Source organism: Quercus lobata, chromosome 6 (genome assembly GCF_001633185.2).
Source record: "Quercus lobata isolate SW786 chromosome 6, ValleyOak3.0 Primary Assembly, whole genome shotgun sequence".
In the NCBI taxonomy this organism is placed as follows: Eukaryota; Viridiplantae; Streptophyta; class Magnoliopsida; order Fagales; family Fagaceae; genus Quercus; species Quercus lobata.
Genome location: NC_044909.1, coordinates 12,593,639 through 12,615,600, shown reverse-complemented (window position 1 = coordinate 12,615,600; position 21,962 = coordinate 12,593,639). Strand labels below are relative to the sequence as shown.

Here is a 21,962-nt window from a genome sequence, read left to right as displayed (position 1 = left end):
TTTGGAGAAAAATCACCCTAAACCAGTTAGTTAAGTAGCATAAAATGCAATAATTAGGGCACTAAATTTTCATATGGGGAGGGTTAATGTACATCTCTTGCGAAAATGCTGGAGGAATCAGGCTATCAGCATCCAGAAGTAGATATTAAAGACCAACATTGCTGATTTGTGACCAGATTTATTTTAGTTTATGAAAAGTAAAGTGATTGAGAAAGTTAATTATCTTAAACTAGTCGCAGAAATTAACAATGTATTTGCTAATTACCAGTTGGCCCCACCGGTTTTTATGGCAAATTAGCTTGTTGCCTTTGTCCTTTTTGTTGGTAAGGGAGGATTCTCCTCATAAATAAGAACATTCTATGATACAAAGTTCTTAGCTATTGTCTATTGACGATGTTTTTTAGATTGTAGGTGTTAAGAATTTTGGGTTTACAATCAGTATGTACCTCAAGCCACAGCTTCTTGAGTTACGTCATAGAAGAAGATGGTGGAAACTCATACCAAATAGTCTCTATCCTTGGCATCATTTCGTGATACTGTTCTACAGCATAGGCCCTTCAATAACTTGATTAATTGTAAATCTTATAGCGATGGATATTTCATGGATAATTACATACCTTATTTAAATAAATAAAAATGCCACCAGAAAATTGTTCTATTTGATAAATCCTATAGTAATGAAAGTTTCATTTATACATACTGGTTTTTTTAAAGAGATTGGAAATGCTGATTTCAAGGTTAGATATTACAAATCTAATCTTGAAATATCTAATATTGAGTTATTGAAAGAAGTGGTTTATTTTGAAAAATACTATTATTTTAATAATTACTATTTGAATTGACAATGTTTTAAAGTTATTTAGTGATTTAACTTAAAATGCCTTGATTTTATAAGTGAAGACACGACTTTAACATTTCAAATAGAATGTTGAAATCATATTTTGGAAACACGTAAAAAAAAAAAGACTATAGTTCCAAATAACTTTAAAACCATGCTAATTTAAATAACAAATAGTATTAGAATAATATTATCTGTTTTGCCTTAAGTTACCATGTATACTATTAGGGTAAAAAAGCTTCCTTAGAAGATTTCAATTTTGTTGCCATGTTAGATTGGTAGAAACTAGAAATTACAACCTTAATTTCACTTCCATCCATGAAACAATGACAACTGCTTATAAAGCATAAAAGGATACACCTGAAGAGAGCACACTGTAGTGTAAGTGCAGGTGTAGCCACAGTCATGGACTAGCTGACATTCATTAAGGAAGGTCACAGTCAATCTAATCTACTGATAACAGTTCCCAGACAATAGTTTTTGATAGGTTGACTGCCCCATTTGCTACTAACTGTCTGTACTATAAAGGAACCATATAACGATGGTATAATCAAAATCTTTTTATCTTTTTGGATTTGGTATGAGTTGAAATATGCATTTCTTCTACATTAAGAGCATCTAAAAGCTTTGGAAAATTGATGTATTAGTCCAGGGATTACTGTTTAAGGTCAGTGCACGGGATTTGAAAAAAATATGACAAGAAAGTATACAAAGAATCCAGCAAGAAGAATGCCTCCATAGATGTAAGTTTGGGAAGATTGCACAGGATATTTGTAAACAATTTCGCAGCATCTCATCTTTTCCCTCTCATTAGACAAGACATGATCTACATACCTGCAGAACAAAATTCCCAGAGTAATATCATTAAAATTCAGAAAGATCAAACTCAAGTGGTTACTCTAGAAAATTCATACAGAAGAAACAGATGAAAACATGGAATCAGATTGATTACAGAAACTATATTGCAGGATAACTTACTGCTGGGTAAATATGGAGCTCTGTAGAATTGCTGAACTGTTATAATTTGCATCTCGTAACCGGTGATCATATAACAAGGAAGACAAGTCTACAAGCTGCTCCTCAAGGCTCTGTGTATTTAGTCACAAAAAAGAAACATATTAAAAGTGAAACAGTTTAAACAGAACTTGAGTTTGGCTTATAACCGACTTACATCCAAGTATTTCTCTAAACGTTCAACTAATTCATGGGGAAAAGGTTCAGGCAGGTTGGTTGTTTTTTTGTAGAACTTCTCCAACCAGAGCTCAGTGGTTGTTTTGTTTTTCTTGCCCTTTACTGGTTCACCAAGTGGGGTTTTGAGATGTTCTGCAGCAAAAGCTTCGACAGCCTGTACAGAATGGACAGGACTCTATTTAAGCATCTAAATAAACTTTTTTTTGTCGTTGCTGAATATCTAAATAAGTAAGTATACAAGTTAAATATGATTGAATTGAGATTAACTCACCTCTGATGTTTCACGAATTCTGTGAAGCGCAGAATCTACACGTGCATATATTGTGTTCCTCTGCAAACAAGAATATAAAGTTCAGGTACCCATAGCGCCATAGTCCTACAAAAGATATCTATTTTCCTTTCCAGTAACGTCAAAAGAAAAAGACCAAAACTTTCTATTCACTATAATAATAAAGCATCAATAAACTAAGTCAGGTGATATTTATGAATACTTCGGTGTGATAAGTTGGCCTTACCAATGCCACATCTTGAAGTATTTGACTGATTTGAGAAGTATTGGAAAATGGTCCAAATGGATGACAACCAGTAGCCCAAAGCCAATTCACAACTGGCCTCTCATGTACATGAGAAGCCTTCTCATATGGTGCACTCAATCCACCCACAACAGAAGCAAGCCCTGCCAATATGTGGCGCTGTGCCTGTGATGGAACAACATGCCTTCTTTCTGTTTCTGAAACATAACTGTCAAACAAGACAATCAAATATTTAGAAAAACCCACTCTAAGTAAAGCCATACATATTAGCTTAATCAATCTGAGATCATAATGCAATGCTGACAAAGTAACATTTTTGCATTGTGCAATGAATGAAAGGCTGCACGTTTACATTCTCAAGGATGTGCACAAGATAGACCTACAACGTCATTAGCAGAATAGCCACATGGATGACAAATAAATACCTGAATGTGGCCATTATTAAAATCTTAGTTGACCCACAGTGATAGTGATGCAGAAAAGTTAAAAGTTAAAACTCAAAGAACTAAGGAAAGATGAATAGCAATAGAGCTTAAATTATATGATACAGCTTGATCAATGTATATCTATCGAACTGATGGAAAAAGTATATTTACAGGCTAGAAGGTCAAGCGTGTTTTCTAGTCCAAAGTTCCAGTGGCAAATGTGCAATACATCCATTAAGAGTGTAGCTCAACTGTGGATCTTTGAATGAGTTACTAGCAAGAAAAAATTCTAGACTGAAAAGGTTTTGCACAAGCAGCTTCAGGTAATTAGGGGGTTGGGATTTCGTAGGGACTGGAACTGCATAAAAGTTATAGGTCCTACAAAGAAAGAGAAAAAAAGGGCTCTGTTGAGTTACCGAAAAAGCATTCACCTCGTTATAAATCAATGGATTATACACATCCCCAAACAGAATAAGGGTAACATACAGAGTAGCTCACCATAAAAAGACTATAACTATTTAACTATCCACGTGGCCCGAGGTGGGATGAGTTTATGGAATTTAAAAAAATATTTTTGATAAATGTTTATGCAGAATATATCTATAAAAAAAAGGACTGTACAGGATATATTCAACAAAGCTGTGAAGCTGATAGCCAGAAACAAGCAGTAGCCACTCACCTAAGAGGTATCTTTTCACTTTGATGCTCAAGTACAATGACAACATCATTGCTCGTCCATACAAGACTTCCATCTTCCATCATAAGCTGAGCATCCACATCAGCCAATGATAACACAAAGCTGCCGGAAACGAGCTCATCACATTTAAAAATATGAGCAATTGCTCTTACATGAAATAAAAAATTTAGAGCATCTACAATCATCAATACAGAGTTATACAAAAATATGGTCATCAGTGCAAATAAAAGTCTAATTAGTCTGATGTGATTAATACCAAGCCCTTGCCTACAAATTTGACCTACAATTTATTGAAGCTAAATTTCATAACACATTATGAGTTGAGCCTTACGAAGTTCTGCAGCAACATGGCTAACCAATTCTAGAGCTTTTAAACCTTAGACTTTATAGAAAGTCAAAGAATGATTAAGGGGAATTATTATTTTGTTGGAATTATTGGCTTGGGAAACATGATTCAAATATTGGAATTTAATTCTAGGATGTTTGATGTGGACTGTATGGATGGAGCATAATCGTCGGTCCTTTGAAGATTCTGAGAAGTCTTTGGTTGAGTTAATAGGCCTATGCCAGAGAAGTCTTTTTGATTGGTCTCGGTGTTGGGGTTTTACAGAATGTTCTTCTATTGTTCAGTTTTTTTCTTCTCTTAGTTTAGTCTCTTGATTGTTTTTCTGTGGTGTTCTGTTTTGTGCTCTGCTGTGTTCATTCTCATGAACACATTGAATGTTTCTTTTTCCATTTTCATCAATAATAATTCTTATATTACCTATCAAAAAAAAGAATGATTAAGGGGAACAGAAACAATTCTACATCATTAACCACCACCATAGTGTCAACTACAAGATAAAGGCAAACACTATTGTTGGGTGTGGCAGTTACAAAGAGCCTGAAAATGTCATTTCAAATATGCAAATTAATTATGATGAATCTAGTCTACAGTGAAAACCATAGGAACCACAAGGAAATCAGTTCCCTGACAGCTATTAGGTATCATTGCTTTCTACTAACAAACAAACAACAAATAAAGCCTTCGTCCCAAAATTTTGGGGTTGGCTATGGATCCCAAAATAATGTCTTTCTAAAGTAATTACATAAGATGGAATAGTATATCACAAATAAATGGATTACTGTTATGCTAATTTTGTACAGTCATCTCAAAATGCAGCAAGAAAAATGAGCAAGGCATACTCAATAGAATTAAGATGATATAACTATAATGAAGATATACTTAGTGTGAAAATGGTATAAAAATTGTGCCAATGAGCTTTAGCTCAACTGGCACTTCCTCTCCTTATAAGTCCTAGACGGAGTGTGAGGTCTTTGGTTCATGACCCATTGGGTGCATGTGTAAAGCACCAATGCAAAAAATGGTATAACACAGTGCAAGACAAGGAGGCATGCTTACACAGGAATTACTCTTGTTCCGTAAGTACGGGTCAGATCCCCCTGTTTCTTTTCTATTTTCTTTTTCTTCTTGCCTCGTTTTGAATCATAACTAGCCCAGAGGGGTTTATGCTTTAGTATGGAGTCACTTGAACCCTCGGAGTCATCCATCCAGTGCTGTGGGAAACAGAACACATTTCAGGTCAATAAGAGGAGGGAACAAAGGCACGGAATATAATATGGTCTTTATGCAAAGAAAGTCCATAAGAAAGGCCAAATGTAAATCACTCCTGACATTCCACACATTAACCAAAATCTAGAAACTTCCCACTAACCTGGCGGAGGAAATATTTACTTGAGAGAGATGGATCAGCCACCTCAAGCAAACCAGCAGCAAGCACATCAGCAGATCTTTCCATCTCCTGCAATAAGTATTTTCAAGTAAAAATGTGAGGAAGAATGTATAAATAATAGTTTTCATTAAGCAAAGGAACTGCAAGCATTGTCATGATGTCAAAAAGATAATGGCTACTAAAAGAAAATACCCACTTCTTTAAGAATGGCGCCATCCAGAAATGTCCTGGTATGAACATGGAAACGCCCATCATTCTTTGTTTCTTGCAGGGAATGGCCTCGCATTGCCTTTGAAACAGCAATAGACAACTTCTCATGTCGGTGTAATGAATGTGAGCCCCCAACCATAACTACTTCATGTCCATCATGAACCATCTTCTTAAGCTGAGACAGAGAATACCAGACAACACAAACTTACAATGTGTTTATTGGTTTACTTAATCAAAAAGAAAAATGAGTAATGGCGAAATTATTCAGGAAAATTTTTGTCAGAGTCATTCAACCTCAAAAATCAGACGAGTCATAAAATCTGTATCACTTTTCAAGAACAACATCTATGTAGTAAAAGACTGCATAAACCTCCACTTTGGAAGAAATTGGATTTTATTCTGTATTTAGTCACTAAAAAAATACACTGAATTTTCTGTTGCCTGTTGAAGCATGACCATTGACCAGAGACATTGTGCAAATGAAACAATTTTTGGAATCCCTAGATCACTCAACTCAACCACCAGCCTATATCCAAGCACTTCAGGCTAGCTACAGGAATGTAGAGATACTTCCTCCATGTTTCTATAGCTCTAACCAAAGTTAATTGTCTAATAATTACCCAAAGAACAACAACATTTTCAACACATAAGTCATGAGCAAGCATAAGGTAAAACTCACCTCTGCCTCAATTGCTTCAATATTAATACTGTAATTGTGACCTTTCTCCAAAATATTATATCGATTATGATTTTGCAGGACGATTATAGGTACAAGCAACCGTGTTGTCTGATCAACAATTTCAAACCTGAGTCCACAAATGAAAAACATATGATTGGATTAGACCAGAATTGAGATTCTTAGACAACTGCATTTCAGATATTCAAACAATGACCCAACAGTACATGTGTGAATATAGTTCATGAGTAAAAGAAAGTAAAAATTCAGCAAAAAAAGTGATATGTGCACTTGGAAACATCAAGATATGGATGAAGTACCTAACATCTGGAGCTATAACATGCTCAATTGTGGTTGATATCAAAGAGGCTAGCTGTCCAATGAAAATATCAGAGGTAGAATGACCAGTAACTGGACCATAACCACCTGGAAATATCATATGCTGTAACCGTGGCAGTGTTCTAGAACTGACACTCCCCTCCTCAGTCTCAATCTTCCCATATGTACATGGGCCTGCTGAAAGGTCGATCACAGCAAATCTGGATAGTGTAGGCAGACAGTTAGACCCAGATACACACACACATACAGAGTGAGAGAAATGGGAAGGAGCAAGTTCGTATTGCCCTCAAATACAGTGAAAACACAGAATTCAACACATAAATTATCTAATTCAATAGAATATTTTATGAAATTCTAGGACAGTTTCAAATATCATTTCCTATACTCCTCTGGTTCTGTGAATGAAGATATTACTCCCGGAGAAAGAAAGGTTGGTGACAACAATGATGAGCAACTATCAATGTAACCACTATTGAATGACTTGACAGTATTGGAGATGAATAATGCAGGAGATAATTTTTTAATTAAATGAAGTATTCACTCTATCATTACAACAGAATTGTCAGTGATTGTAGCAGCAGCACTCCACCACTGTTACCAAAATTTCAAACAACATAAATATTATAAGTCCATCTTACAATACATCTTATGTCCTGGGTTCAATCTATGTCAGATTAAATGAATTTCAAAACACAGTTCATGACATAGGTATTCATTTCAAAACCCAGTTCATGACATAGGTATTCATTTCAAAACCCAACATGTAAAGTCATCATTAACAAAGTGGTATTCATCTTCATTGGGTTAGGCCTGAGCTTCACAAAAGCTTTGTGAGATATGATGGAATTGCTCTATGGTCTGTGCTAACTGAAATGTATTTGACAGCATTGAATGAATTCAGAAAATAAATCAAAATAGTGCAGAAAAAAGATACAGAAGCCTAACTGGATCAATTTCAAGACTGTGTTTTTCCACTCATTATATTCTGTCAATCATACCTGCCAAAGCCAAGCCAAACTTGAGATGCTCCTCCTCCATTATATCGATAACGATATATGTATTCACTCTCTTGTTTTTTCATATCCTCCTCTGTTAGCTGGGTAATTTTTCCATACATCAAACTGTCATGATCAATTTCCTTATTCCTAGGATCCATTCTTACCTGCAAAGAATATCAGCTCGCATCAATCACACAGCCACGAGGAACACAACTAAAGAATAAGGACTGCACAGTATACCTTATCAAAGTTGACAATAAATATCACAGTAGGCATAGGTCTATCCATATCCCCAGCAGAATATCGAACATTGTCCACGTCAAAAAGGAAGGAATACAGGGTATGAAATATGGGTTCGACAACTGTTGCTTCTACCTCGAACAATGGAAGCTCCCTTCCATAATCAGCCTAACAGTTTAAATATATTTTAGAACATAATCAAAGAAAAATAATTATATTATCTTTTCCACAACAATTATGAGCACCGGTGATTAATAAACACTACAGTGGTCACCTCTCGTGCAGTTCCAGCTAGAACCATGGCCTCTTTCAGTGATTTCTCAAGCACTATAAATTCTGCCTGTCCAGCCTGTGGTGAGGAAGAAAAAAGATAATGAAATTGAACAATAGAAGTCGTGCAAAATATGACTCTTTTGAGATGATAAATTTTGTGAAGCTTACATGAAATGTGTTATAAACAATGTTATGCTCAATATCGAGATGCTCGCCTGTCTCCTGGCACAATGGCCTGTGGGTTGGGAAGCTGACCCTGAGAAACTCTTCCAATTTTTGCGAATCTACTGTGTACCTATAGCCTCCATCGCCGTGGAAACCAATGAGGACTACGTTTACTTCGAGCGGAACATGGAATGGGACCTGCACCACACTCATTTACATGAGCAAAACATTCAAAGCACAAACACAAGCAATTCGACTTCTAAATCAAGCACATCAGTTAAAACAACGATGATCTCAAAGCTATTTCAAATAAATAGACCAAGACTATTCATATGGAAAAGGTTTCTCTCCAAACTAGCCGATATCTTTTTTATTTGATGTGAATTTTGAAAATCTAGCTGTTGGATTGTATGTTCTTGTTATATCCTTTATGCTTGCAAAATTTCAAGAAAATCAAAGTTCAATAGCTATATCATCAAACAAATGTTTAAATTTCAAGTTTTTGTGATATAAATTTATGCATAAAAAGTAAGTTTATTGATTGAATAGTAAATAACATCCAATTTAAACAAAATTTGACATGTGTGCTAAGAACATAAAGAGCATGAAATTCAACGGTTAAATTTTCAAAATTAACATCCAATAATATATAAATACACACATATACACATAAATAATTATATGGATACATGTATGCATGTATGATGTATCTATTGGAAGAGCAAAATGGATCAATATACTCTTATACACACACATGTATACATACACACATATACATATGTATGTATGTGAAGAGCCAAACGGACCATAGAAACTTACACACACAAAAACATATATTTACACATACATGCATACATATATATGTGTGTGTGAGAAGAACAAAATGGAGCATAAAAACGTCTACATTTCCAGACAGCTCATTCGGTCAGATCAAGCACTTAGTTTACAACACCGATTAACAGTGATTGAATAACTCATTTTAAATCTCTGAGAAATTTTACGAAACTTCAAGCCGTAGATATAATTGTATTTCTCTCATTACCATTCGATTGAAAAAGAAAAAGAAAAAGAAAAAGAAAAATCAATATGATGAATAATTGGCTTAATTTTCTGTATAAACCTAAAATCTAAGGGAGAAAATAAAAGGCGCGGAGTGATACCTCAGCGCGAGTGTGGAGCAGGCGACGGACTTGGGATCGGATGGTATCTCTGACGTCGTGGAAGGCACCGTGGTGCCACTGAGGGTGCCCAGGGTCTCGCCGAAAAGCTTGCGGTGCCGATTCTGATTGATTGATAATTAGAAGTAGATTCAGAGCCACCATTAGAATTGAGCTCCATCTCAGAGCCATGACTGTGTAAGAGAGAAAATTAGCTCGAATCTTGTTATGCGATTGGAGTGTTGGTCTTTGACATATATGTATAAAAAAGCTGAAAATTAATAAAATGTTGGATTGATATTGATCTTGTTCAGTCGAGCACAGTCGGGGGGGTTATTGAGCTTAGGTTACCCATTGGGGACGGTCAGAGTCAGGCCCCTCTCTCTCTCTCTCAGTCCATTGGAGAGTCAGTGAATGTGAATTTCTTCTCAAAAATACCCTTGCTTGTCTGAATAATTACAGGATTACAATTACTCTACTATTTTATTACATGCTGGGTTGGGCTACCCTGTCCCTTTTCGTCACTGGGCCGATCCCGTTAAGATGCTAATATAGTCAGGCTTTTTTTAAAATTTTAAAATTTTATAATAATTTTGGTCTCTCTTCTCATCTTACAAGTGGGGATAGAAATCTAACCGCCGAGATGGATCAAATCAAGGGTGTATGTCCCTGTTCTGGGGCGGGAAAACCTCCTGCTGCAGGATAGACTTGGGGGAAAAGTATTTTGTGATTTTTGACTAGACATGGTTTTGATAATATTAACGCTATGTTTGTTTCAGCATTAATGTTTTCTGAAAAATTGTTCATTTTTCAAAGAGCATTTTTTAGAAAACTGTCTTATTTTTCAGTGTTTGGTAACGACCTTGAAAATGCGCTTGAGAATATTTTTGGTGTTTGGTATGTAATTTTTTAAAAATATTTCTTGTATAATTGAAAAGATGTATATTATGTAAACTAACTAATATAATTATTATAAATAAAAAACCAAGAATGAATTTGGTTTTCATACTAATTAATCTAAAATTTTGACAATAGATACAATCAAAATTAATTAGTTGTCAAATTTTCATGATCTCTACCACTCATCTTGCTCATATATATAGACAGTAACGTACACACACACACACACACATACACATATCAACCATTTGCCTACTATGGTAAACTACAAGTTTTCAATATTACTAAATTATGTATTTACATAATGTACTACATAATATATCATCACTACATAGTATCTGCTAACAAAAAATGTATTTGCCAACAAATGCAATTCTTCTAAACAATTATCATTCATTATATAACAATATTATTAGTCCACGATAAAGATTGTCCCATGTAAAAGCAATTTAGAGCAATATAGTTACTATGTTTAAAATTTTCATCTTTTGCTTTTTTGAATCTTTCTTCTTCTTCTTCTTCTATTTTTTTTTTTAAATTTAATTTTTTTGCACTTTATGTACGAAAAAGAAGTAACTTCTACCTGGAATCCATCAAACCGAAAATTTTTTAGAGAAAAAAGAAAATTGAGCTTGAAATTCAAAGCAAAGAATTGGGATTTTGGTAGAGAGGAATGAAATAATTACCGCTGCAAATTTGTTCTCCTTTGCAAGTTGGAGCTATTGATCGATTAGTGAAGTAAAGAAAAATCTAATCAGAGAATTGTGTTACAGAAGGGAAGAGAAACATGAAGAAAAGAGAGAAGAGAGACAGTTAAAGAGAGAGATCTATGGGAAGAGGAGAGACCAGAGTTAGTGACGGTGAGGGTATGAGGAGAGAAAAAGCAAAAGGAAGAGAGAAAAGTGAGAAAACTTACCATGAGAGAGAGAAGGCGCTAAAAAATTATGTTTCCCATAGCTATAGACGAAGATAATATTTATAGGAGATGCAACGCATGAGAGAGAGATTGTTTTCCAAAAATTTTTTTTGGAAGCTTATAGAAAATAAGCCTTATTTTTATTAGAGTTTTCTGTTGACCAAAGATAGTTTTCCATTGACCAGGTTTTTTTTATGCTACCAAATACTGGAAAATGTGGAAAACTATCTTTATAAAAGGTTTTCTAGCGAAACAAATAGAGCGAGAGAGAAAAGAGGGTTAGTAAAAAAGAAGACGCTAAGAACGTTTTTCACACCATTTTTTTTTAGAAGAATTTTCACAGCATCTAGGTGTCATTGGTTAAAATAAAATAATAAAATATTAAACTTAGACTCACCGGTAATATTATTATTTTTTGTAAAAATAAAGTGTAATATTGTTATTTTTCTAATACAGCTCTTGCAAAAATTCTAAGAAAGAGAGAGTATTTTAGAATGATAATAGAATACATAAAACTAAATTAGAAATATGGGTTTAAAAAAATTGTATAAAATAATTTAAATTATATATAATTTTAAATATTTATTAAAAAATATAAATTTATTATGTGTAGAACAAGCAATATTTGTCTCGTTCCATTAGCTATCACTTCAGTTAGGAACAGCATGTATAAAATGAGACTCAGTTTTTTCCAACCAGCCATTCCTAGTGGAGAAGTAGCTTGAAAAACCCAAGTTATGACTTATGATAAAGAGACCAATCAATAGTCAATACCACAAAACTCTTTAGTCTTGATCTTAGGTTTGTTGCCTTCAAATAGTGATAAATAGATAATGTTAATTGTTGGAGCTTGGACTACTAGCAGTCTAGCATACTACAACTCGTACTTGTAGTAGTACACGAGTTTCCAATTTCCAATGTCGGGCTCGTTACAACTTCGATCAAATTCTTGGAATGTTCATTAAATTCAAAACTAGGTCATTCCAATTCTCATCCACAACCATATTTTCACCATTAGCCAATGTCACACCTTATTGACTTATGTGATTGTGAATGGTAAAAAAAAGTGGCGGGCCCAATTGAGCAGAAAACATTCACCACTCATAATTGCATCAGTTATGAAATCTATCATGTAACCGAGTGTCTCTAACTTGCAACAACATGGGCAGAAAGTAATGTTACGAATTTGGATATATGATTGTCTCGACAAATAATGGTGGGTCTATACTATATAAGCAGTAAGTATCTAGCACTCACAATAGCACAAGTCAACAAAACTTGTTTAAGGCTGTGTTTGGTTCGCGTAAAATCATTTCCGGAAAGGAAAACGTTTTCATGTGTTTGGCTGTCACAAAATTCATTTTACGGAAAATTAATTTTGGTGTTTGGTTCATTTAATCATTTTACCAGAAAATACATCAAATCCGGCAAAACGCTCGTCCGACGAGCGTCCGACGAGCACGCTCGTCCGACGAGCGTCCGACGAGCACGCTCGTCGATCGACGAGAGACGAGCGCGCTCGTCTGTGCTCGTCGATCGCACCGCTCGATCGACGATCGTGATCGTGCACCACGCCGCTCGTTGGCGCGATCGTCCTTCTCTCTCTCTGATTTGGGCTCTCTCTTCGGCGCGGTGCGCTCGTCGGCCCGATCGTCCCTCTCTCTCTCTGATCTGGGCTCTCTCTTCTCTCTCTCTCTCTCTCTCTCTCTCTCTCTTTTTCCGGAAGTCAATTGAAGTGAAAATGAAGGCAGAAATCATTTTCCGTGGTCAAAGGGAAAATTCGTGGTCAACCGAAAATCATTTTCCGGAAAATAACGTTTTCCGTGACAGCCAAACACATGCATTTTCCGGAAAATCATTTCCGGAATCACTTTGAAGTCGATTCAAACGCAGCCTAAGTCACTGAATCGTGTCCTGGAACCCATCTTGGGCTGACCTCACTGGCTCACTATATTGGAATCAGCGGACTGCGAGTCACAGTGCGTATGGATGATAATCCTATCTACGTTTTCTTGAATACAACATATGTTTCTGCACGTCCAGTGGCAGATATATTAACCATAATGTTAACAAAATGTTAATAATACAAATGGACAAGCTAAAACTGCCTAAAATTGGGTTTAGTAATTTGAAAACAAGGAACATGCAATGAAATAAAACTATATCAGTGTATTACATGAAATTGTAATAATCAAAGTTATTTCTCACAACATTATACAAATTTTAAGCCTCTTCAGATAAGTAATCTCAGTATAATTATCCCAGAAGTGCAACTGCTTTGTCAGTGCTGCTCTCAAGCCATGCATCAAAGCATATCTGTGATGGTAGTGCTGTTTTATGGATGTCAGCCAAAATCAGAGGAAGCAGAAATATGTTTTGCTTTCATAAATCATCAGCGATCATGAACGCTTCGGATCGAGAGTGGGGGTTCTAGCACCATCCCTCTGGATATAAGGTCATCGTTTAGGAACAAAACAATAACAGTTATATCGTCATGAAAATGGCGTCGAACCTTCTTATCAATTTTGCGAAGATCTGAATATCTCATTTCTCGTTTTCTTGCCGCTTCTTGTAGGGCAGCCTTGACAAGCCTTTTAGCACTTCCCTGCATTCAAGAAGCTAATGAGCACAACAGGATTCAAGACAAGCATAACTACCCCAATAATCTCATATGACATACGGAAATAAACATTAGCAAATGAGTGAAATTGAATCAAACTTTTCTATTGTAGCTTAGTGGAATTGCCTGGATCTTCCCACAAGGAGAACCTAAGTTCAAATCCTCCATCCCCCACTCGTTCGTTTGCAAGTGGGGCAAAAAAAAAAAAATTCATGCAGCAGCATTTCCATGGTTAATATTAACAGCACAGCATTAAAGCATGGCTAAAAATTCACCCAAAACCCCCGCAATAGGCTCTAATGGCAATACAAATTGGAAGCTAGCTTATCAATACAACAACTATATTTTCATCTTTCAAGAAGTAGGGGGATTTATAATAACTGCAGGTTCATAGCATTAATAAAATGCACAGAAGAAATCAGTCAGCTCAATCATCAATGACTAAATGATTCACAAGAAGCATGTAAACCAAAAAGAATATTATAATGGTCAGAACAGCTCATACACTCACATGTGTTGAGAGCATGCTGAATGTAGCAAGAAATCAAGTTAAAGGAAGATTAATTATGAACCTGGGCATCAGAAAACATAGTTAACAGAATACTACAAGATCACATATGAATGAGCATATGAAATTGCAATCAAGCAGAGAGAGACTGAAGTAAAATTTAAATTGTCAACCAAAAATAATATTGGCACATACATCATGAGAGCATGTGATCATGATGATTCCAATACTTATTTCCAGTAGACATCTAGCTTGATTAAGAATATCCCAATCAGTCAACAATCAAACTAGCACCAAATACAGAATTAAACAAAAATATTAGATTATACAGGACAAACTCTTACTGCTCGTGGATGACTGTGGACAATATCCACAGCTTTTTCATTGCTCAAGTGTTCCCATAGACCATCTGATGCAAATATAAGGAAAGAATCATTTGGTTGGAGTTGATGCGAAATAATAGTTGGGGTGGCAGACATGATTGGCATGTCCATTGGCTCAGGAAGTCTAAATTTTGCATTAATTGGTTCCTTGTTATACTGGGCATGTTTCATATATACATCGCCTATAGATCTTGAAACCTGCATCAAGCACAACAGTAAAGTCAGTGACAAGTGTTGCTAAAACTTGAAGAGCGATAATGGTCAAATTATACAAATTAGAATAGTTGCTAGAACTTGCGAAAAATAACGATAAAAAACACAGTTGTTTCCAAGAATTGATACTAATGCAGAATAAAAAAAATTATAAAACCGTTCTGGATTTTTTTTTTAATAAGTAAAAAAACTGTTCTGGATTTTCTGCACAACTAAAACTAAATTCTATAAACCAAATGATACACCGGAGATTACAAGCAACCCTTATGCACACTCTAATACAATAGGTTCTTAAATGGATATTATAAAATCCAGCATAACCTGAATAATGCCTTTTACTCTCCAAACTCCATGCTTAAGGACAACGATTTGAGGATCATTAGGGTGTAACTCCTTAAGCTCCTGCCTGATATCCTCAAAGTTTGCATTGTGCTCTGTTGATAACTGTATGGCAGCAATTCCACCAGTGTTGCCAACTTTCTTGCCCAACACAACACGGGAATCTCCAAGGTTTGCCACAAAAAGAGTCCGCTGAAATATAACTCCAACCAGACAGCATGACCCAACAGTTGCCATATTGGGTTGAGTACTCCATAACTCCGATACACGAGCAGTAAACCCTTCCTCCGTTTGGAGGAAAGCTCTCTGGATGGTATCAGCTGTCACAACTCCCCTCGCCTCAGCTAATGTTGCTGCATAAACACAAAGCCTAAGATAGCCAACATAAGAAAGAGTCTCCCTCTCTATCAAAAACTGAATAAACAAAAACAACAACCAAGCCTTTGTCCCAAAATTTTTGAGATCGACTATTGATCCCCAATAAAGTCATACTCTTTATTACTGCCTTAATTGACATGTAACATTTTACTACTCCTATCAATGTTATTTTTGGCCTTCTCTACATTTTTTTTTTTTTTTCATTTCCTTAACTTAAATCAAATTGCTCATTTTTTAGAGCTGTGTATGAACCACTCCCAACATGACCAAACATATCAAGCGAAAACTAAACAAACAGAATATTCGTTTTTAATTTTTAAAAAAAGGCATAAACCCAATAAGCAAATTCTGGGGCTGTAGAGTTTAGACAGGTTAAATTCTTAAAACATTCTTCCACTCACTTTTAAAGAAGGAAAAGTACTTCCTAAACACACAATAATCAAAGAGAACCACACATTTGTACAGTAAAAGTTCTCTTTCAACTGTATGAGATAGATACTTCGCATTTCGCAATCTAAAATTTCAAAAGTTCCCCATTAAAAAAAAAAAAAAAAACACAACTTTATCAAAAGCTCACGAAAAAGCAAATTGATCACACACACACAGAATTCACTAATAACAAACAGTTCAAAACCACAAAATCACACAAAATTGAACATTCCTCTCTCTCTCTCTTTCCCTTTCTTAATCACATGGATATAGGTTTAAGACGTGGCGAATTGGAAACCACAAAACCCTAAAACAGAGAGTTTCTATATAGGGTTTCGAAATCACGAACCTTGGAAATGATTGAACATGTTATCGCAGACGTAGCGAGCGGCCTCGGGGCCACCGTGACCGTCGTAGACGCCGACGAAGGTACCGAATTGACCGGACTCGATCTGGAAATGGTCTTCGAGGATGAGGTTGGCTTGGACGACGGCCAGGGAGAAATCTCCCGTGGCGTACTTTCCGATATCGCGGTACCAAAGCAATCCATCTCTTCCGACGAAATTGGTTGCTCCGATCACACCGATTTGATCGAGTCTCTCACCGTCGTGCTGCCCGAATGGCCTCCAGCACAGAGAGAGCAGATTCATCAATGCCTGAAGCATCCCACATCTCTCAAAAACCCTAACCCCAACTCGAACTTCAGAACCTTCTTCAATCTTCTTTTTCTTTGAATTCAGAATCGGAATCGGAATCGAAGTGGTCCTCCAAGTTTGACACAGAGAGAGAGAGAGAGAAGAGGGAAAAGGAAACCCTAGGTTTTATAAAGTAGTGGGAGGGGGGTGCGCACGTTAGCAGAGGGAGATTGGGGGATGTTTGTGTTCGGTGGTAGAGGAACAGGGGAGGTAAACGCTCATTCTCTTTGTGGGGGAGAGAAAAAATGGTGTGGGGGAAGAGAAAGAAAGCGAGAAACCCTTTTTGTTGTGTAGGGTCTTGTTATTTTTTCAATAATGCAAGTTGGGTTTTTTTTTTGTTTTTTTGTTTTTTCCCATCTCTTCCTCTCTCTCTCTTTCATTTTTCTTTTCTTTTCTTTTGTTGAGATTTCACATTTTCTAATAACCACTTTTTTTTTTTTTCTTTTTTTGTTTCTTTGTTTTGGAATTATTTTTGTTGTTTCTGTTTTGAACTACGGACAAGGTGGGTCTCATTGAGCGTATGCACACTCTTGCTTAATTTCATTCGAGTTGGTGAGCTCATTGATTTGGAGCATAACATAAGCCCAAATTCTAGGTTCAATCCATTACACTATATATATATATATATATATATACATGGGTTTTTCGAATTATCTAATGGGCAACTAATAGAATTTTTTGACCAAAAATCGAGAGACCATTTTCTTATATTAAAAAAAAAAGTATATACTTTTGTTTTCTCATTGTATGTAAGACACATAAAATTGGTGTGTAAACCATTTTCTCACATTTGGTAGGCATTAGATTAGACTCTATCCATTGAATTTTTATTTTATGTAATGGTTATATGTGATGTGTAACCACACTTACATAGATGTGGGTCATGAGATCCACATGTTGTGAGAGACCATTGTATAAAGCGGTTCTATAAGATAATTTTCCTAGTGCAACTATGCCACTATTCTTTGTCTGCATTTGTAATCTTCTTTGCTGAATTACCATGTAGAGTACTTGGCAATTGGCAAATTGATGGAAGAAGAAGAAGGCATGATTTAGCTTTGATGGGCAGGCTGAAAGGTGGGAGTTAGGCATGGAAGATTTTTGAGATGGAATTGGGCGGATTGATTTTCTCTAGCTAAAGGCTGCAGCAAGCTCATTGGAGCTATAACGTGAATGATTTAGCTTTCATGGAAGTTAGGCCAGAAACATTTCTGATTCGGGTTAATGTCGTTTTCGCTGCATGTTCATTGCTCTTGAAGTTATTGCCTGCCTGAGGTAGTACAAATGGGTTTTAAAGGTTTTTTCAGACCAAATGGAGATTAGGTGATTAGTATAAAAGGCAAAGAGGGAGGTTTGATTGCAATATTCATCTTAAAATATGGATGAAAGTCAACCTTAGTGATTCAAAGGTTTCGAGTGGATCACTAATTCTTAAATTTCCAACTATATTATATGTAATCGTATAGGGGGAGGAGCATGCTCTACGATGATATCATCATGCCACCTTTGAAGGAAAATAATCTCATCCATTTACTTTGAAATGGGGGGAGGCTTTATTTTATAATGATATGAAAATGTAATATTTTACCAATTCAAAGACATGCATAGTGATACATTATTTTAAATCTATTTCCAACATACCAGGAATGATAATTATTTTTGAATTGTGTGACATCATTTATATTTAGATTTATCAAATATTTATTCCTAAAGCTTACATGTTAAACACTTTTAGTTCCCTAATTTCCAAATGAGTGTTTTTAATCCATAATAAGTTTCAAGAACATGCTCTATTAGTAATTTTGTCTAAACTTTTTTTTGTTTACATGACTAACAAAACATTGATGTGGTTTACTTTTAATGACATGATATCTACCTTTTTATTAAAAAAATTATACGTGGTATTAAATGTTCCGTCTTTTCTTAAATGTTCTGTCTTTTCTTCCCTCTCTTTGCCTTCCATGATCAACTTTGACACTAGTAACACAAGAACCTTTATAGCTCAATAGTATTGTTTGTTCTCCTTATAAGGTGAACCACATTTTGAATCTCTCATTTCTAATGTTGTAACTATCAAATTAAAAATAAAAAAATAGCATCAAGAACAAGTACAAGATGATTCATAACTAAAAGGTTTTTCATCATGGTGTCTTAAACAAATTCAAACAGCATTTAAGAGGTTTAAAACAGAGAGTTGAAATTAAAATTACTTATGCAAAATGGCTCCATCTATGAAATTGCAATATAGTCCATTGCATAAACTCCAAACTATCATGGGTTCTAGTTAACTCAACTGGTAAAATCTCTTATTGTTAAATAAAATATCTAAAGTTCAATTCTCGCCTACACCAAAAAGTGATTGGTGTCTGGTTTAATGATAAAGAGCTATCATCAGGAATAGACGTCATAGGTTAAAACTCTCTTCTTAAAAAAAAAAAAAAAAAACTCTAAACTATGTAAAACAAAAATTTAAAGAAACTCTAATATTGAAAAATGATACATCTAATAGATAAGGATGAAGTAAAAAAAGTAAAATATCCAAATTTACAATAAAAAAAAGGGAAAAAAGAAACAATCTTGTCGGCATCAAAGTTGACCAAGTAACACAAAGAGAGAGAAGAAAAGGTAGACAAAATTAGATGCCGGTCAAGTAGATGGCACGTCATTAAAAATAAGTCGTAACCATAACATTATTCTATTAGCCACATACACAAGAAAGTTAATGAAACTAAACAAAAGGATCAATGAAGCTCGTTTCTAAAACTTTAGTGACTTATCACTTATTTGAAACATAAGGACTCAAATCACTCAATGTGTAAACTTTAAGGACTAATAATGTATTTTAGTCAATATTAAACTTTCACCTTAAAAGAGACCTCTACATTTCAAAGCAAATAATTAGAAAGCCTAGCTAAGGGATTGATATTTCAATTGAGGCTTTAATAGAACATAAAAGTACATCACCTATCTCAAAAATTGAGTGTATGAATTTATGCCCTACTATGCCATGTTACTAGTTTAAATATTTTCATCTATGTGAGACTTCTACTCATAGGTGTATATCTAAAAATGGTTATTTTAGAACGTCTTTTACATTATCAATGAGTTAACAACTATATATATGATGGCTTGAACCATTGGGATTCTGGCACCACCTCTAAACCTGAAGTGGAGTACATGGCTATTTGCATCATGGTTAAAGTATAATTGATATTTTCTGCCGGTTTACCAAATTTTATGAGTTTTGGTTTTAATGGGTTCATAATTTTATGATATTTTCTGCCGCTTTCACACTTTACATAGTGAAAAACTTACTTGCATCAATATAAGTTGGATAATACAATACTCGACAAGAATCCTTGCTTGATCAACCAATTACAATTGTTAACTAGCTTTTACAGTACTCTTCAGGCTAAGGGCAGACTGCTTCTAAAGATACAACCTAAGATGTTGATTCAAATGATCTGCGTATATATTCTCATTTCTTCTTGTAATCTACTTCTATGATTTGCAAGTTCTTGGCGTCATTTGAACAATTTATCTCTATCCAATTTTACCATCAAGACAATTCCACTTGTTACCCCTTAATACTGACATATATTTATTTTGTGATATGTCATCCGTAGAACCCATACTGATGTGGCTTTTATTTATGAATATAAATTATAATACCCAAAAAAAAAAAAAATGTTGAAGGAAAAAAAAAGTGTTACTGATACTATGAGTGGTTTCTTTTAAAGGGATAAGTTGGGATTTTATATGTATTGTGAAGAAACTTCTGATTTTCCTCTCATATTAATATATGCTTTATTTTAATATATATATATATATATATATATAACCTAGTATTTTATATTAAACCTTTCCATAAGACCTATTGCACGCATGTTCGTACACATAGATGGCATGTTCGTACACATAGATGAAAAACAACTGAAATAGTAAGTTACACACAATTTACACACTGCCCTTGTTAAGTTATGGTTTTCTAGAAAACATTTGTGTTGGCTTTATTCCATGACAAAAAATATTGTAATTGCATTAATTTATTTCTTTGTATTTTGTGGAATTTATTGTATTGAGTTTAGTACTAAATTGATGAAGATTGCTCAAAAAGTTGATCTCGCGACTCGGCTTGTGAGTGATGCAACCCGCGAAAGGTCACATGAGGAGCACATATTGAAAGCTGAAGAGTCAAGTGTTAGACTGTATTTCGTGAGTCACTTCACGACTCATGCCAAGTTGTGAGTGACCCGCGAAACTCACTGCTTGAATGATTTTTAGTGTGACTTTTATATCCTTCACCCTACTATATATACCCTCATTATCCACAAAAGTGTAAGGAGCTAAGGAGGCTATTCAGAAGAAAACCCTAGAGAGACAACACACCTACCTTTTAGAGAGAGAGAGCTACTCATCCTTAAGTGAAAATTCTTTTGAAGTCTCTTCTCCTTCCCTTCTCCCATTGTTATAGTTTGAGAGAAAATTTGTACTCAAACACAATCCACACCTATTTAGAGTGTAGAAAGTGTTTGCATCTCTCTTCCCTTACTCTTTGTGCTTTACATTCATTGTTTATTGCTTATGTTCATGCACTAGAGTAGTTCTAGTTTATTGCGCTTCATTTACTTTTGTTCCGCAATTAAGGGTATGTTTGGTTGGGGTGAAAACATGGAGGATAGAAAATAGGGAGAGGAAAATAGGGTGGAAAATAGCATTTTCTACTGTTTGGTTCATGAGAGAAAACAAGAGAGACAGAAAATAGGGAGGAAAATAATTCCTCTGGACCCACATTTTTTTATCTTCCCAATTTGGGAGGAAAATGGGGAGGAAAAAGTGCTGAATGACATAATTTACACAAGCACCCTCACTTTATTCATCTCACCTACCCCTTTCACTTTCCCATTACACCTGTGACCTGATTACTTTTGCCTCTTCATCCTTATCAATTTCTTAGCACCTTCACAACACAACAACGTGACCTACTCCAGGTTCTCTTCTCTCTCTTCTCCTTCTTTTTTTTTTTTTTTTATTTATTTTTTTTTTAAATATCTTCCCACATAACAATGGTTAGATAAAGTTTTTTTTTGAAAATATCTTCCCAGT

General features: G+C 35.1%; 2 protein-coding genes across 3 annotated transcripts; both read right to left on the bottom strand.

Moving 5' to 3' along the window:
- Window positions 1-1,379: 1,379 nt before the first annotated feature.
- On the bottom strand, window positions 1,380-9,902 carry LOC115994921. The gene is made up of 16 exons (XM_031119261.1): window positions 9,479-9,902; window positions 8,322-8,516; window positions 8,155-8,229; window positions 7,881-8,048; window positions 7,641-7,804; window positions 6,624-6,842; window positions 6,307-6,433; window positions 5,614-5,802; window positions 5,400-5,486; window positions 5,087-5,241; window positions 3,667-3,786; window positions 2,545-2,770; window positions 2,301-2,360; window positions 2,010-2,183; window positions 1,817-1,926; window positions 1,380-1,672 (listed from the first exon to the last, which is right to left on the bottom strand). Exons 1-16 carry the CDS (start codon window positions 9,665-9,667, stop codon window positions 1,507-1,509), a joined length of 2,424 nt encoding a protein of 807 aa, XP_030975121.1. The 5' UTR covers window positions 9,668-9,902; the 3' UTR covers window positions 1,380-1,506.
- Window positions 9,903-13,317: 3,415 nt separating this feature from the next.
- On the bottom strand, window positions 13,318-17,196 carry LOC115994843 (probable protein phosphatase 2C 42). Of its 2 annotated transcripts, XM_031119131.1 has the most exons (5): window positions 16,511-17,152; window positions 15,337-15,707; window positions 14,764-15,000; window positions 14,423-14,483; window positions 13,318-13,896 (listed from the first exon to the last, which is right to left on the bottom strand). In XM_031119131.1, exons 1-4 carry the CDS (start codon window positions 16,824-16,826, stop codon window positions 14,472-14,474), a joined length of 936 nt encoding a protein of 311 aa, XP_030974991.1. In that variant the 5' UTR covers window positions 16,827-17,152; the 3' UTR covers window positions 13,318-13,896; window positions 14,423-14,471. The 2 variants fall into 2 exon arrangements, with proteins under 2 accessions (XP_030974991.1, XP_030974990.1); XM_031119130.1 differs by lacking the exon at window positions 14,423-14,483 and having other exon boundaries at window positions 16,511-17,196.
- Window positions 17,197-21,962: the final 4,766 nt, after the last annotated feature.

Bases quoted from the DNA above. Each gene is read 5' to 3' on its own strand.
- LOC115994921 (XM_031119261.1), bottom strand. From the start codon at position 9,667: ATGGCTCTGAGATGGAGCTCAATTCTAATGGTGGCTCTGAATCTACTT. The intron at 5,487-5,613 runs GTGGGTATTTTC...TACTTATTGCAG, and splicing joins ATGGCGCCATTCTTAAAGAA to GAGATGGAAAGATCTGCTGA. The intron at 2,361-2,544 runs GTAAGGCCAACT...TCTTGTTTGCAG, and splicing joins TACTTCAAGATGTGGCATTG to AGGAACACAATATATGCACG.
- LOC115994843 (XM_031119130.1), bottom strand. From the start codon at position 16,826: ATGCTTCAGGCATTGATGAATCTGCTCTCTCTGTGCTGGAGGCCATTC. The intron at 15,001-15,336 runs GTTATGCTGGAT...TGCTTGATGCAG, and splicing joins GAGTAAAAGGCATTATTCAG to GTTTCAAGATCTATAGGCGA. The intron at 13,897-14,763 runs GTAAGAGTTTGT...TCTTGAATGCAG, and splicing joins TCCACAGTCATCCACGAGCA to GGAAGTGCTAAAAGGCTTGT.